Source organism: Microtus ochrogaster, chromosome 21 (assembly GCF_000317375.1).
Source record: "Microtus ochrogaster isolate Prairie Vole_2 chromosome 21, MicOch1.0, whole genome shotgun sequence".
Classification (NCBI taxonomy): Eukaryota; Metazoa; Chordata; class Mammalia; order Rodentia; family Cricetidae; genus Microtus; species Microtus ochrogaster.
This window is the reverse complement of record NC_022022.1, coordinates 5,841,019-5,853,106: the sequence shown is the minus strand read 5'-3', so window position 1 is coordinate 5,853,106 and position 12,088 is coordinate 5,841,019. Positions and strand designations below refer to the sequence as shown.

Below are 12,088 nucleotides of genomic sequence, written 5' to 3'. Positions count from 1 at the left end.
CCCATGGAGGTCATGAAGGATACCTGCACACCTTAGATCATTCCATTTTAATTTCCCATAGCCACTCACCCTTCCCTTAGCCTCTGCTCATTCCTCTACCCCTTCCGCGGGCCAATAAAGTTTCCCCCACCACCACCACCCATTCCACATGTCCCATATCATGTCATAAAATGCATGTGTGTGTATTATTTTTGCCATCCAATCAAATCCTGCTCTCTGAAAGCAATTTTTGACCAAATAAAGGACTAGAGTAAGTTTCAGGCTTAGGGAGAGATTGAGAGTTCATAGAGCGGCTTTGGGGAGAGTGTAGCCGTACTAAGGATAATCAAAACCAGGAGAGTGGACTTAGGCTAAGTTAAGGAGCAGAGACCATAAAGGTGTTTACATTAGATCTTGCTCTCTAAGGCTGCTTCAGAGTTGACTGTTGAGAGTCACAGACAAGATCAGATTAGAGGACTTTAAATTCTAGTCTATAAAAGTCTGTAACATTCTTGTTCCTCACTGGCCTAGGGCTTCTGCAAGCCACAGGCGTGGCCTTTAGTCAGAACAGGACTTTAGAGGAGAGCTTCCGAATCCGAGTTCTCTAGGGAGAAAGATGGTAGTCTATGTAGTGTTTCCCACCCTCCCCTCATGTTTTGGGTTTTGGTGTTTTGTTTGTTTGTTTTTTGAGGTAGGGTCTCACTGTGGCTGGCCTGCAATGTGCTGTGTAGATCAGCCTGGCTTTGAACTCACAGAGATGCACCTGCTTCTGCCTTCTGGGTGCTGGATTAGAGAGGCGTGGCCACCTCCCCCACCTGTCAGTACCCTTTAAAGCAGCGATGTCCCAGCATCAGAGAAAAGTCCGTGTCTAGATCCTCGTTTGAGGTTACACAGGTGTGTCCTTTACTTACCCCTACTCGATGTATGTATCCCCTCACACAAGAGGAAGGAGTTCTGTGGGTGCCAAGGAAGACCAGAGGTCCGGGTGTAGGATTTAGTCACCACCTCTACTTTCTTAGAACAACAAAACAGATAGAGACAGGGAGCTTCGGATTTCGTCTCTAGCATCTTACATGTCAGGAAAATGAAAAGGAACAGGTTACGCAGGGGCTGTGGATTCTGCACCATGAGGTTTCCTACTGCTGAAAGTATGGATTTCCTAGAGGAGAAGTTAAGGCTTCAGCTCCTCTGAAGATGGTACTGAGGGAACATAATTCAGGCTTTCCAGCACCTTAAGAAAGACTGAGTCCCCTTCCGAAGCTAGACCGAGTACATGGTTTTTCCTTTTCCTTCCTTTTTGCCCTGGCACTTTATATCCATGTGCTGCCATGCTGCTGTCTTACATTCTGAATTCTCTCCGAGAGTCTGTCACCTCAGCTGTGTCTGTAGCCGATGAGCGTCGGTCAACCTGAGGTGGACAGGAGGAGAGTATTCTAAACACCCTAGAATCGTCTGGTGAAGTAGTTCACAAAGATTGACAGTCATGGCCTTCCTTATAACGGATGTGGTATTTCAGTTTTAACAGGGGGAAAGGGAATCATTTGATAGGAAAGATAAAGGATGTTTGTGTAAGCAGAACCAGCCGATTTTCTTAGTCCCCTTGTTTTAAGAGATTTTAAGGCCTGCCTGCACGAAACTTCATGTAGCTAGCAAATAGGGAAGAGGGAAATAGAACTGAGCTATAGACACGTCAGTCAAAGACAGTCTGTCGGTCATCACAGGGCTTTTAGGAATGTGTTTACTTTACTATTAGACCAACAAGGTTTTACAAAGCTGCTATTAAGTTTCAACTGTAGGTGACTCTTGGGTTCTGAGGGTTCCCAGTGATCAATGTCTGTTAATAATTAGGCCATCTGTCAACCTCTAACAAGAGCAGGTTGATAGACGGGTAAATGGTTGATTCCATAAATGTGATGAAAATCTGGTACTAACTTTCTGGCCTTGATGCTAGACCGAGGCCGGGGACCGTGCTGCCTGGAAAGAATGTGCTGGGCCCCAAGCTCGTGCAGTGATTTGTCATCTGGTTACAGAACACAGTCCTTATGAACTGTCGCGTGTAAGCCACAGGTGGATGGTACTGTGATTCTATACGTCATTCTATACGTCATTCCTTTCATTGGGTTCACATGTTCGAATCTTCATTCCTCTGTAGGAGCACAGACTGTTAGCTGTATTTCTTTGCCTTTGTCGGGACTTTTAAGAACCTTTCAATAAACTTAGATTTAAAGTGCCATGTACTTGTAGAAGCTTTTGCTTCAATAAAAACTTCCTTGAAAGAAAAATCACGAAGTAGATTTTCCCACGGGCTTGGCTTATTTAGAAGCATTGAGCTTTAATTTAGAAAAATCCATTATTGATAGATTTCATTTGTCTCAGATTTCCTGTTAAATAGTGGGGAAAATCTGCAGAGTAAAGGTTCTAATGGATCAAGTAGACAAGTCTAGTTTTGGGAACTATTGGGTTGAAAAAGGGATTCCAGGAAAGTTTGGTTAAGAAATAAAATGAAAGTCCTTCTGACATACTTTCTCCAAACTCTCTCCTAACTTAGACATTTTTGTTGCTGTATATTTGATTTGGGGGCTCGAACCCAGAACTTTGTACATGCTAGTGAGGTGCTGCCCCACTGAGCTTACACCCTCTACCACAGGTTTAAATCATATTGAAATCCGATTGTTGGTAGGCTTCTAATGCTCAACATCTTTCTGATGTTCTATTTTTTTTTAAAGCAATTCAGCCAAGTTATAATTTCTGGAAAGGAATAGTTGAGCTGTTTTAATATACCACCCTACTTCGGCATGATGTATGCTTTGTATCTCCCCGACTTCTGCATCATCTGCTTCCTTACCCACAGCTCTTCGTTCAGGTATAGACGCAGCAATGTTTTTACCACTGCTGAATGTAGGGAAAGCATTCAGCTATATTACAGATAGCAAGAGACCTATTAAGGAGCAAGGAAAATCAAAACCCGGGGAGGATTTCCACCGGCATAGAGTCTCCTCTCTATGGAAATGGGACTTACAGGGTTTACACGGAAGTGGCATCTGTGGAGGAGATAGTGCTACCACGTGTATGCTTGTTTGTGCTCCTAGTTCAGTATCGATTGTAAGGGCTGCGCTTACGGCTTCAAAACAGTTGAAGAAAGTTGCTTCAGCCCTCTCTCTCGTCTCTGACCTCACATTGGCATCTCAGGGTGAGGGAGAGAAGGGGCAGGTCACACTGCACTGCCACCTGCCCCTTTCTGGGAGTAAAACTGAATTGGCTGCCTGACCTCCTCGGTTAAGTTAAGCCGGAAACTTAACTTTGGTTTTCCTCGAGCTGTCCTTGCGGAGCTCTGAGCCCATTGTTCAGGCATTCCTTCAAACGCCGCAGTTCTAAAAACCAGGCTTACTACACAGAGAACTCCTCCAGCAATTTTCTCCTTTTTATAGGAGTCACATTTGAAACTCCTGAAAACCCTCAGCTGTCTCCTCAGCAAGGGTCATTGGCCTGCAGGAGAAGGCGAAAGACTTCCTATGTTCTCAGAGCCATGCTGTAACTCTGTGCTTAAAGACTGCCTAGCAGAACCAAGGGCATTAGTTTTCCTGTTTAGAGACTAGCATCTTGTGAGATGCAAGCACATATTTTCTCGTTTCTCTTAGACAGAGGCTTCTTTTGGTAGTAGAGACCCATTTATACCCTAGAGAAGAGCATCCGCAAGGGTAAAGTCCACCTGTGCCAGCCACTTCAGTAGAGTAAAACCTAGGATGCAGGAGTAGGTTGAACATGGCAATGACTTCTCCAGGGTAAGAGTTTCAGATCTCACCGCACTTGAATTGAAGTGGCTTCCCTTGCCATTTGTAACAGTAATTAGAATTAGAACTAGAAAATAAACATATTACCTTTTATGTACTCTTGAGTACTGACAGAAGGTAAGTCTTCATTTTTTCCTATATAATCGCACAAGCCAGGATGAGTTTTCCCAATAAAAATTAGCATTAGAATTTATCACCAACAGAGAATGAGAAATGCAAAGGAAATCAAAAACTGTATGTCCAACAAGTTTTACCCGATGTCAGGTAAGAATAATTTAACTTACAAAGTGATATACTCGTGTTATTTTCCTTTTTCATTATTTGAAATCAAATTCCTGAAGCTAAAGTCTCTATTATACCGCCTTCCTTATGCTAAAGCTGAAAGAATAAAATAGAATGTTCGAGAGTATCGCAAAACGTCTGGTCCAAAGTGATCTGGGGCTCAGGACTGTTAGATGCATGGGCTCTGCTCTCTAGACTTTGACAGAGGCTGGTAGATTTGCTGTTAGTGGCATGGGCTTGCTTTGTGCAGCTATCTGTCACTGCACTAGAGAGTGACTGTCCATCCTGTACCCCTCAGAAGCATGTACGTAGACACGTGTGATCTGTAGGCCACGCATCCCTGAGTTCAAGGTGTTATTTGCTAATGAGAGCAATGTTGCCTGCTTTCGTCAAGTGAAATTTTGTGGGGTACTGAGGAAGGATGATTCACAGCAACTTGAGATGAAGAAAGAAGTGCACACTGCATGATCAGACCCGTGGCCCTCACTTCCACAACTTTCCTCACCAAATAAGCTGCTTCATTTTTCTCTGAGTTCATTCTTCACGGAACTGTGCTGTTAAACTGTAAATATCTGCGCTGTGGAGCCTGTGCTTTTTATGTGTGTGTTGGGAAATCAGCTAATTTAGTAGAGACACACCAAAACTTGTTACCGATCCAATAAAAGTATCAGAGGCCAACAGAAGCTATTTGGTTTCGTTCTTAAAGACTTAGGAGAAAAGATAGAAGCAGCTCATCCTCCTTTTCTTTTCCTTTATAGGAGTCAGTCTGTTATCATTGTACTAAAGTTCCAAGGCAAAGCCAGACACTATGCATGCATATTTCACTAAAGAAGAGGAAATCTGAATTTTTTATCCTCCCAAGGAAGTGAGACCAAAGAAACAACATAGTACTTCCCCATATCATGAAATGGGCTTGCTAAGCCTTAAACATCTGTACTTGCTCTCCTTACTGAAGAAAAGTAGTAAATGCAGGCCAATTTGTGGGTCGGTGGCTGCAGTGGGCAGCACCATCTTTAATGAAATGAAGAAAAGACGCCACAAACAGGGAGAACTCCTTGCCGTGATAGAATCACTTTATAGGACAGATTGTGAGCTTGGTCTTCCCAGGATGGTCCTAATTTATACATGTCCGGGGCAGTTTAAGATGGGTGAAACATGGAATAAGTCATCTTTTGGGGAAGTAGACATTAACGTCCTATTGAGATTGTGTACCCTGGAAAGTCATTCGGATTATAATTTACTTTCCCGTCACTTAGCGTAGCTTTTTCCTTAATGGTATCCACACTGGACAGCGCTATTAGGAAACATTGCATTGAAAGACAGAAGTGATCTGCTGTCTAAGGAGAATGTAGCGTCTCTTGACATGACTACAGTCCTGAAGGGAATGGACGTAGAGGAAACTGAAGCTTTATAGAGAGAACTGTTGTCTCAGAGTCTCACCCAGCGTCATACTCCTGAGCCAGAGAGACCTGGTTCGCGAGGTGAGAATGTGAGTGTTCCGATATTGAACACATGGCAGAAAACCCCCCCGGGGATGAAAGTAAGATAGACCGGAGAAGGCTTCCTCTGGGAAAGAACAGTTGGCCTGTAAGCTTACTCAGACTGTGAGCTTCAACTCTTGAAATCTATTTTCAAAGTAAGTTTCCTGTGAGCCCTGCCATGTTCGAAGTTGCTGTTCACATATAAATAAATAAGTTAAGGAAATAATAGTTGTAGGGTAGAATTTGGGGAGAATACCTTGACCCTACCCAGTTTTCACATGATTAAGAATTAAAAGGAAAGTGTGTAAAGTTTCCTTTAAAGCTTTTCATGCATAGTGGCATCTCAAGGCATGTCTAATCTGATGATGGCAGTGGCAGCTTTCCAGAAGGGATCACCCTGTATCCCTGATGGCCCGGACTTTCCTTCTGGTCCTATGAAGCAGGAATTCAGAAGGAAAGACTGACAGGTAAAGCCAGTGCCATCAGAATTAACCCTTTGCTCTGCTGCCTGTATTTAGTTAGATTCTGTGGCCTTCAGTCTTGCTAGCCCTGAACCTCCTAGCCCAAGGACCTCCTCAGTTCACCAGCAATGGCAAAACAATACTGTGGCGGGGTAAGACCTACTGACTGCACAGTGCGCCAGGCGCTGCTTTAAGCACGCAGCAGCAGCAAACCCTTTCAAGTCCAAAGTTGTTTGAAGTTTGCAGCAGCTGTCTGGAACAGATAGCTTCACCAACCCTAATCAAAGTCACGTAACTAGTGACAAAAGCAGGTTCTAGTCGATGCTCTGGCACCGGAGTCCACGCTCTTTGTCACCAAGCCATCTTCAATTGAAAGACCCTACGGATGTGTGAGTGTCGGCCTCACGGATAAGAACACTCTCAGCTCATGGATTTCTCTTCCTTTTAGAGAGGTCTTGTATTTCTGTGTTCTTTGTAAAAATCATATAGCTGGTAGAAGACAACTAACTACCCATGGACCACGTGGCATCACCTCCATTTCGTGTGCTTCAGAGCCACACTGGGGCCTCCACCGAGGACTCAGTGTCTGATAATATTCCCGTCATGTCTATGTCCTCCTGTGTAAAACTCCATCTCAGAGAAGCAAGGTTACTGGAAACGGGCAGATGCTAGCTCATAGAGAATATCATACATTACCAAAAATGAGCCTATGATCAGTTTTAAAGGTGTTGAGTCTCTTCCATTTAAAAAGTTAAACTATCCCGAGATAGTTAAGAAAGTAGTCTTCTGTTGCCTTGCAAGAGGGTTAGAGAAGGGAACCCTTCACAAAACAAAATTCTTTTGTTTTTCTCAGAAGAGGGGCAGGGTCTCACTGGCCTTAAACTCACTCTGTAACTGAGAAAGACCTCCTGATGATCCTGCTTCCACCTTCAAGTACTGGGGTTACAGACATGTGACAGCAAGGCCTGGTTTTGTGTGGTGCCTGGGATCAAACCCAAGGCTTTGCTAGGCAAATACTATTAACGCTGAGTCACATGCCAGCCCTAAAAACTTCTTCTCATTCATTAGGAAATGGAAGTTGGGACAGAAAGAGGGATGTCTAGTGGTGGCTCCCAAATAGGGCCTTGCGTGAGACGACATACTCATTCTATTGCCTTGTTGGCTTTTGGCTTCGTTCTCAAACACATTTTCCAGCCGTTTTAGTTTCAGCAAAAGCAGAGTAGCTCTCAGCTCCATCAAGGAAGAGAGAAACAAAACCTCCAAGAAACAGACAGTTGGGGCAGGTGGGGATATCCTTCTTTTGTCTGTAATTTCTGACCAAACCAGAAGCAAGGTCTCCGGTCTCCTTCCAGTGGCTTAAAGAGGGGGCAGCAGAAATGTGATTCTGGCAGCAGAAAGCCCCCAATTTAATTCCTGGAACCCAGGGCAGGGATGGCTTAGGGATACGGAGCCAGCATGGAGCAGCCCACAATGCAACGGGAAGGATGTGGGAATGCTGCCCTCATGGAGCTTCCTGACCCTCAGAGTTACCTTCCAGCTCCAAGGGGAACAGTGAGGAAAGTTATTTTCTTCATCTGTCACTCAGAGAGGACGTTCATTTTCTCTACAGGGAGAGAGATGTCATCTCTACTGTTGGACAGGAACAAATTTTGTAAAAATAAGTATAATATGGTAAAGAGGTCATAAGTGACCTGGCATCCTGGTTCTAGCGGGCTTCCAAAGCAGCTCGGGCTCAGGGATCATGTTCATTCCCTTCTAACTGGACCCTGAGGGAGACGGTTCTGACCTTCAAGGGAGTAATGGGAAAGTCTTGCTCTATGCTGGCTGCAGGTGGAGTCTAAAGATGCGGAGTGCCTCCTGGTCAGTGGCTTCACTGCAGAGAATCCTGCTCGCCCCTGAAGGGACAGCAGCAGTCACAGTGAAGACTGAGGACCTTAGCTGTTAGGACATCACACTTACCACACACACCCTAGTTCTTTGATGACGTGAGCAAGCCGTTGCAAATGCTCTGGCACGGACTGTAGGCGCTAAGAATTGGAAGGTAGATGTGAGCTGCCCACTTTCTACTTGGCGTGCAGAATAGAAGAAATGTAGGCTTTCTTGAGGTGGGTAAGAAATAAGACCACTCTAGCTGTGAATGTTTATTCTTCAAGTTGAGATTTCATTTGTGAGTGTCTGGGCTCAGGAGGAAGTTCTTTGGTCTTGGAAGAAGTAATCAGATTCTCCATCATAAGAAACAGTGGCTCCTGAGTCCAGACACTTGATTTACTGGCCCAAATTTTGTCAGAATTAGCAATGTAACCTGAGAAAAATCACAGAATCTCCCTGAGCCCCAGGTCACTCCATAGTTAGAAGATTTTAACAGGCTGTTGCTGTGATGGATAGGATTAGAACTAGATGTTAACGTTCCCTAACTTGGCAAATTCCATGAGATACAAAAGTGTCACAATATATATTCCTTGATGTTCTGAGAGGGGAAAATCAGTAATGTGGGCCACAGTTCTTAATGTAGAATTGCATGGACAGTCTTTGACTATAATCAGTTTTAATGCTACGTGTTTGTGCCATCCTGAATAGTAGTCACTAGTCACATACGGCCATGTAAGTATAAACTACTGACCAAAGTCTTCCTCTTGAGCAGTGCAGGCACAATGAAGATTCTCTTGCCCAGCACCATCCTAGACCTTTGTCCAGACCACTCACTTCGGCCTCTTGTCCCTTACAGCAGGATATAGATGCCTATGCCCTAGGGTGACAGGTCCATCTTTGGAGGATTAAAGGGTGATGCTATATGCTGTTCGAGCAGAGCACTACAGAGAATCTTCCAGGCAAAGGATGTTGGCCCCAAAAGAGAGACTGAGAGAGGTGTGGAGGGGGGTGTGGTTACAGGCAGGAATCAGAAAGCCCCTGGGTCATCCTGTGCCTCACATTCTGACCTCTGAGAGACACAGACCCCAGAGATAAGTTCCGCAGAGATATTGTTCCCTTATGGACAGCCCATCCCAACCATGACAGAGCATGAGAGGAACTGCCCTGATACCAGGAAACGAGGGGCCTGCTCAGCAGTCAGTGGTGGGAGAAAGGTTAGTAATGTCTGGCCATGTTAAGAGAACATTAGCATCTGAACAGAATGGAGAAGATGGAGAAGAATTCATGGAAGTGGGAGAGAGGGAAGTGTAGCAGGATAGTCAAAGTGAACTTGCTTGGAGAGCTAGGCTGAACTATTAGGAAGAAAGTAACACTGGCACAGGAGAAGGCTTGGTTCTGTTTTCCCTGCCCCTGGCCAAGAGTGTGAAGACCAGGGAAAATCAGAGGTAGATGGCAAGCGTGTAATTGTACCTGCCGTCTGGAAGCCACCTGCGAAGGAGTCACCTTTCTCTTCTGGACTCTCCTCCAGGTGCTACGGCAGCCGACGACACTGAAGACGCAAGCACGGAGTTCACAGACAGCATCGAGGAAGAGGCTGCACACAACAGCCACCAGCAAGTAAGTCAGTGTCAGGCGTGAGGCTTTCTGGATCTTTCTCACCATCAGCCTTAGTGCACTGGGAGTAGGAAGACATCTTTCTTGTAACCCTCCCCAGCCTGCTCCCGGGTTTTCCTTGGTCTTTTTCTGCTCAGCCTACCATTTGTTTTTTACTACGTCTTCTTTCTGCTTCTTACCCTTCCTACCCATCTGTGTCCCTGTTTCCTGTCTGTAGCTTTAGCTTCAGAAGAATTGTGACTCACAAGACCACGGATGTTTCCCCTCTTTGGCTTTTCTGACTGAAACACAAAACAGAAGACAGACATGGAAGGGTTGTTTGGGGGACAGCAAGGCCTTGGGCCTGCTTGACAAGAGAACTTGTCTGAGAAACTCCCAGGTGATTGGAATGCCTTCAAAGCAAGGATCTTTGTGAAATAGAAAAAAGCTTTGCTCTGGGGTCTGACAGGCTACCCAGTAGCAAGTCCTGCCAAGTTTCAGAATCTGTCACCGAGCCACCGTCAGAATTGTAATGTCTGAAGCCCAGGAGTGAATATCACCCCCCACCCCCACCCAGGTTAAGTCACCCTTAGTGATCTTAGCACTCACTGGAACTCAGTGTCTCCACCTAGCCCTGGGGCATTCAACAGTCACACCTAAATGCCCGTGGCTCTCAAGTTGTTACAGAGAATGGGGATCATTGCCAGAAAGAGGCTGGGCTTTTCTAGCGGTGTCTTCCTTGGGGCTACTAGGAATGCTTGTAGGAAAAATGGGGGTTCCTGGGTCTGCCTATACATTCCCTGCATGAGAAAAAGAAGAGACGCCCATGAAACGGATAAGAAGAGACCAAGTGAACAGACCCCAAACCGAATAGGATTTGGCCTCGTTTTGGGCTCTTGAGCACCTGAGTTTGTCAGGGACACCAGGCAGCACCAGGAGTGTCTTTGCTTTCTGTCAAGGTTTCCTTTTCGTTGGGGTAGTCGTGACTGCCCCTCGCTCCTCCCTTAAGGGCTGTGCGTTAGCTCCACTTTTCCCTTTGCTTCTCCCGACTCCTCGCTTACTGAGGTTTCAATCACATTTACCACTGTTCCTACGCTCAGAGGTCTCTGCCCCTCCCTGACTCTGTCAAGGATCTTGGGTGTGAGAATTTGCAGGGTGAACAGAAGTCTTTTGTGAACAGATTGGGATGTCGGCTGGACACAGGCTCTAGCAGCCGTGGGGCAGGAATAACGTCAGATTAAGTAAACAGAAGACACCAATACCATGGCCATCGGATTCTGCTTACCACGGTCTAGCTGTACTGGTGCTGCAAGTCTCGCAGGCACACTGGTTTGTAAAGCCATTTTCCCCAGCCTTCTTTCCTGTAAGCTCATGCCGAGATGGCTGGACTCTACTTTGAGAAGGTCAGTCTCACCCCGGAGTAGACGTTCACCCCCACACGTCACAGCACTTATCTTGGAACTTGGCATAGGAAGTACTCAGTGTAATTGTAAGTTAGCAAAGCTTCAGAGCAGGGTTTGCTCTTCATAGACAGAAGTGTGTACCTCCTGGATGGTAAGCACTGTTTTCCTCCGATCGCTTTTTCTTGAGAACCGGTTTTCAGCTTTTGAGTAGGAAGAACCTTGGTGGATGGCATCACTGTATACAAAGCTGCTGTGAGTTCGCTTCATCTTTTGTGGAGTTTGAGTTGTAACTCTATTAAATAAAGCTTGCTTTGCCATAACTGCCGTGTGTCCAGATTCTAAAGGTTTGTTTGCTTGTTTCCCTTTAGGATTAGCCGGTGAGCAATTCCTTACTGTATCCTTGGGAGATAAACTTTATTGTTGACCCCACACTTTTTTTTTTTGAGACAGGGTTTCTCTGGGTAGCCCTGGTTGTCCAATAACTCACTCTGTGGCCTCGAACACACAAAGTTCAGCCTGCCTTTGTCTCTCAAGTGCTGGGATTGAAGGCAGGTGACACCGTCATTTGCCTGTCACACTCCTTTCTTAACATTTTCTATACACACTTTCTAAACACATCTATACACACTTTCCCTAACACACCCGTTTGAACACATTCTCTAACACACCTGTATACACACTTTCCCTAACACACCCGTATACACACTTTCCTAACGTACCCGTATACACACTTTCTAAACACATCTATACACACTTTCCCTAGTATACCCATATACACACTTTCCCTAACACACCCATATGCACACTTTCCCTAGTGCATCCGTATACACACTTTCCCTAATGCACCCGTATGCACACTTTCCCTAGTGCACCCGTATACACACTTTACCTAGCACACCCATATACAAACTTTCCCTAGCACACCCGTAGGCACACTTTCCCTAGTGCACCTGTATACACACTTTCCCTAACAAACCCGTATAGACACTTTCCCTAGCACACCCGTATGCAGTTTCCCTTGCACACCCGTATACACACTTTACCTAACACACCCGTATACAAACTTTCCCTAGCACACCCGTAGGCACACTTTCCCTAGTGCACCCACATACACACTTTCTCTAACACACCTGTATACACACTTTCCCTAACACACCCATATACACACTTTCCCTAGCGCACCCGTATGCACACTTTCCCTTGCACACCCGTATGCACACTTTCCCTAG

At 45.5% G+C, this 12,088-nt stretch overlaps 1 protein-coding gene across 9 annotated transcripts in view; it reads left to right on the top strand.

Annotated features, from left to right (window-relative positions):
- Positions 1-12,088, top strand: part of LOC101998700 (myomegalin) — a 213,274-nt gene that overhangs the window by 157,689 nt on the left and 43,497 nt on the right. For 8 of the 9 annotated variants that reach the window (XM_026783905.1, XM_013349910.2, XM_013349909.2 and 5 more), the window contains one exon: positions 9,392-9,480. In XM_026783905.1, the coding sequence (XP_026639706.1) occupies positions 9,392-9,480 (89 nt within the window). Of the gene's footprint in view, positions 1-9,391; positions 9,481-9,694; positions 11,178-12,088 lie in introns of those variants that run through there. The other variant, XM_005357075.3, reaches the window with a different exon arrangement.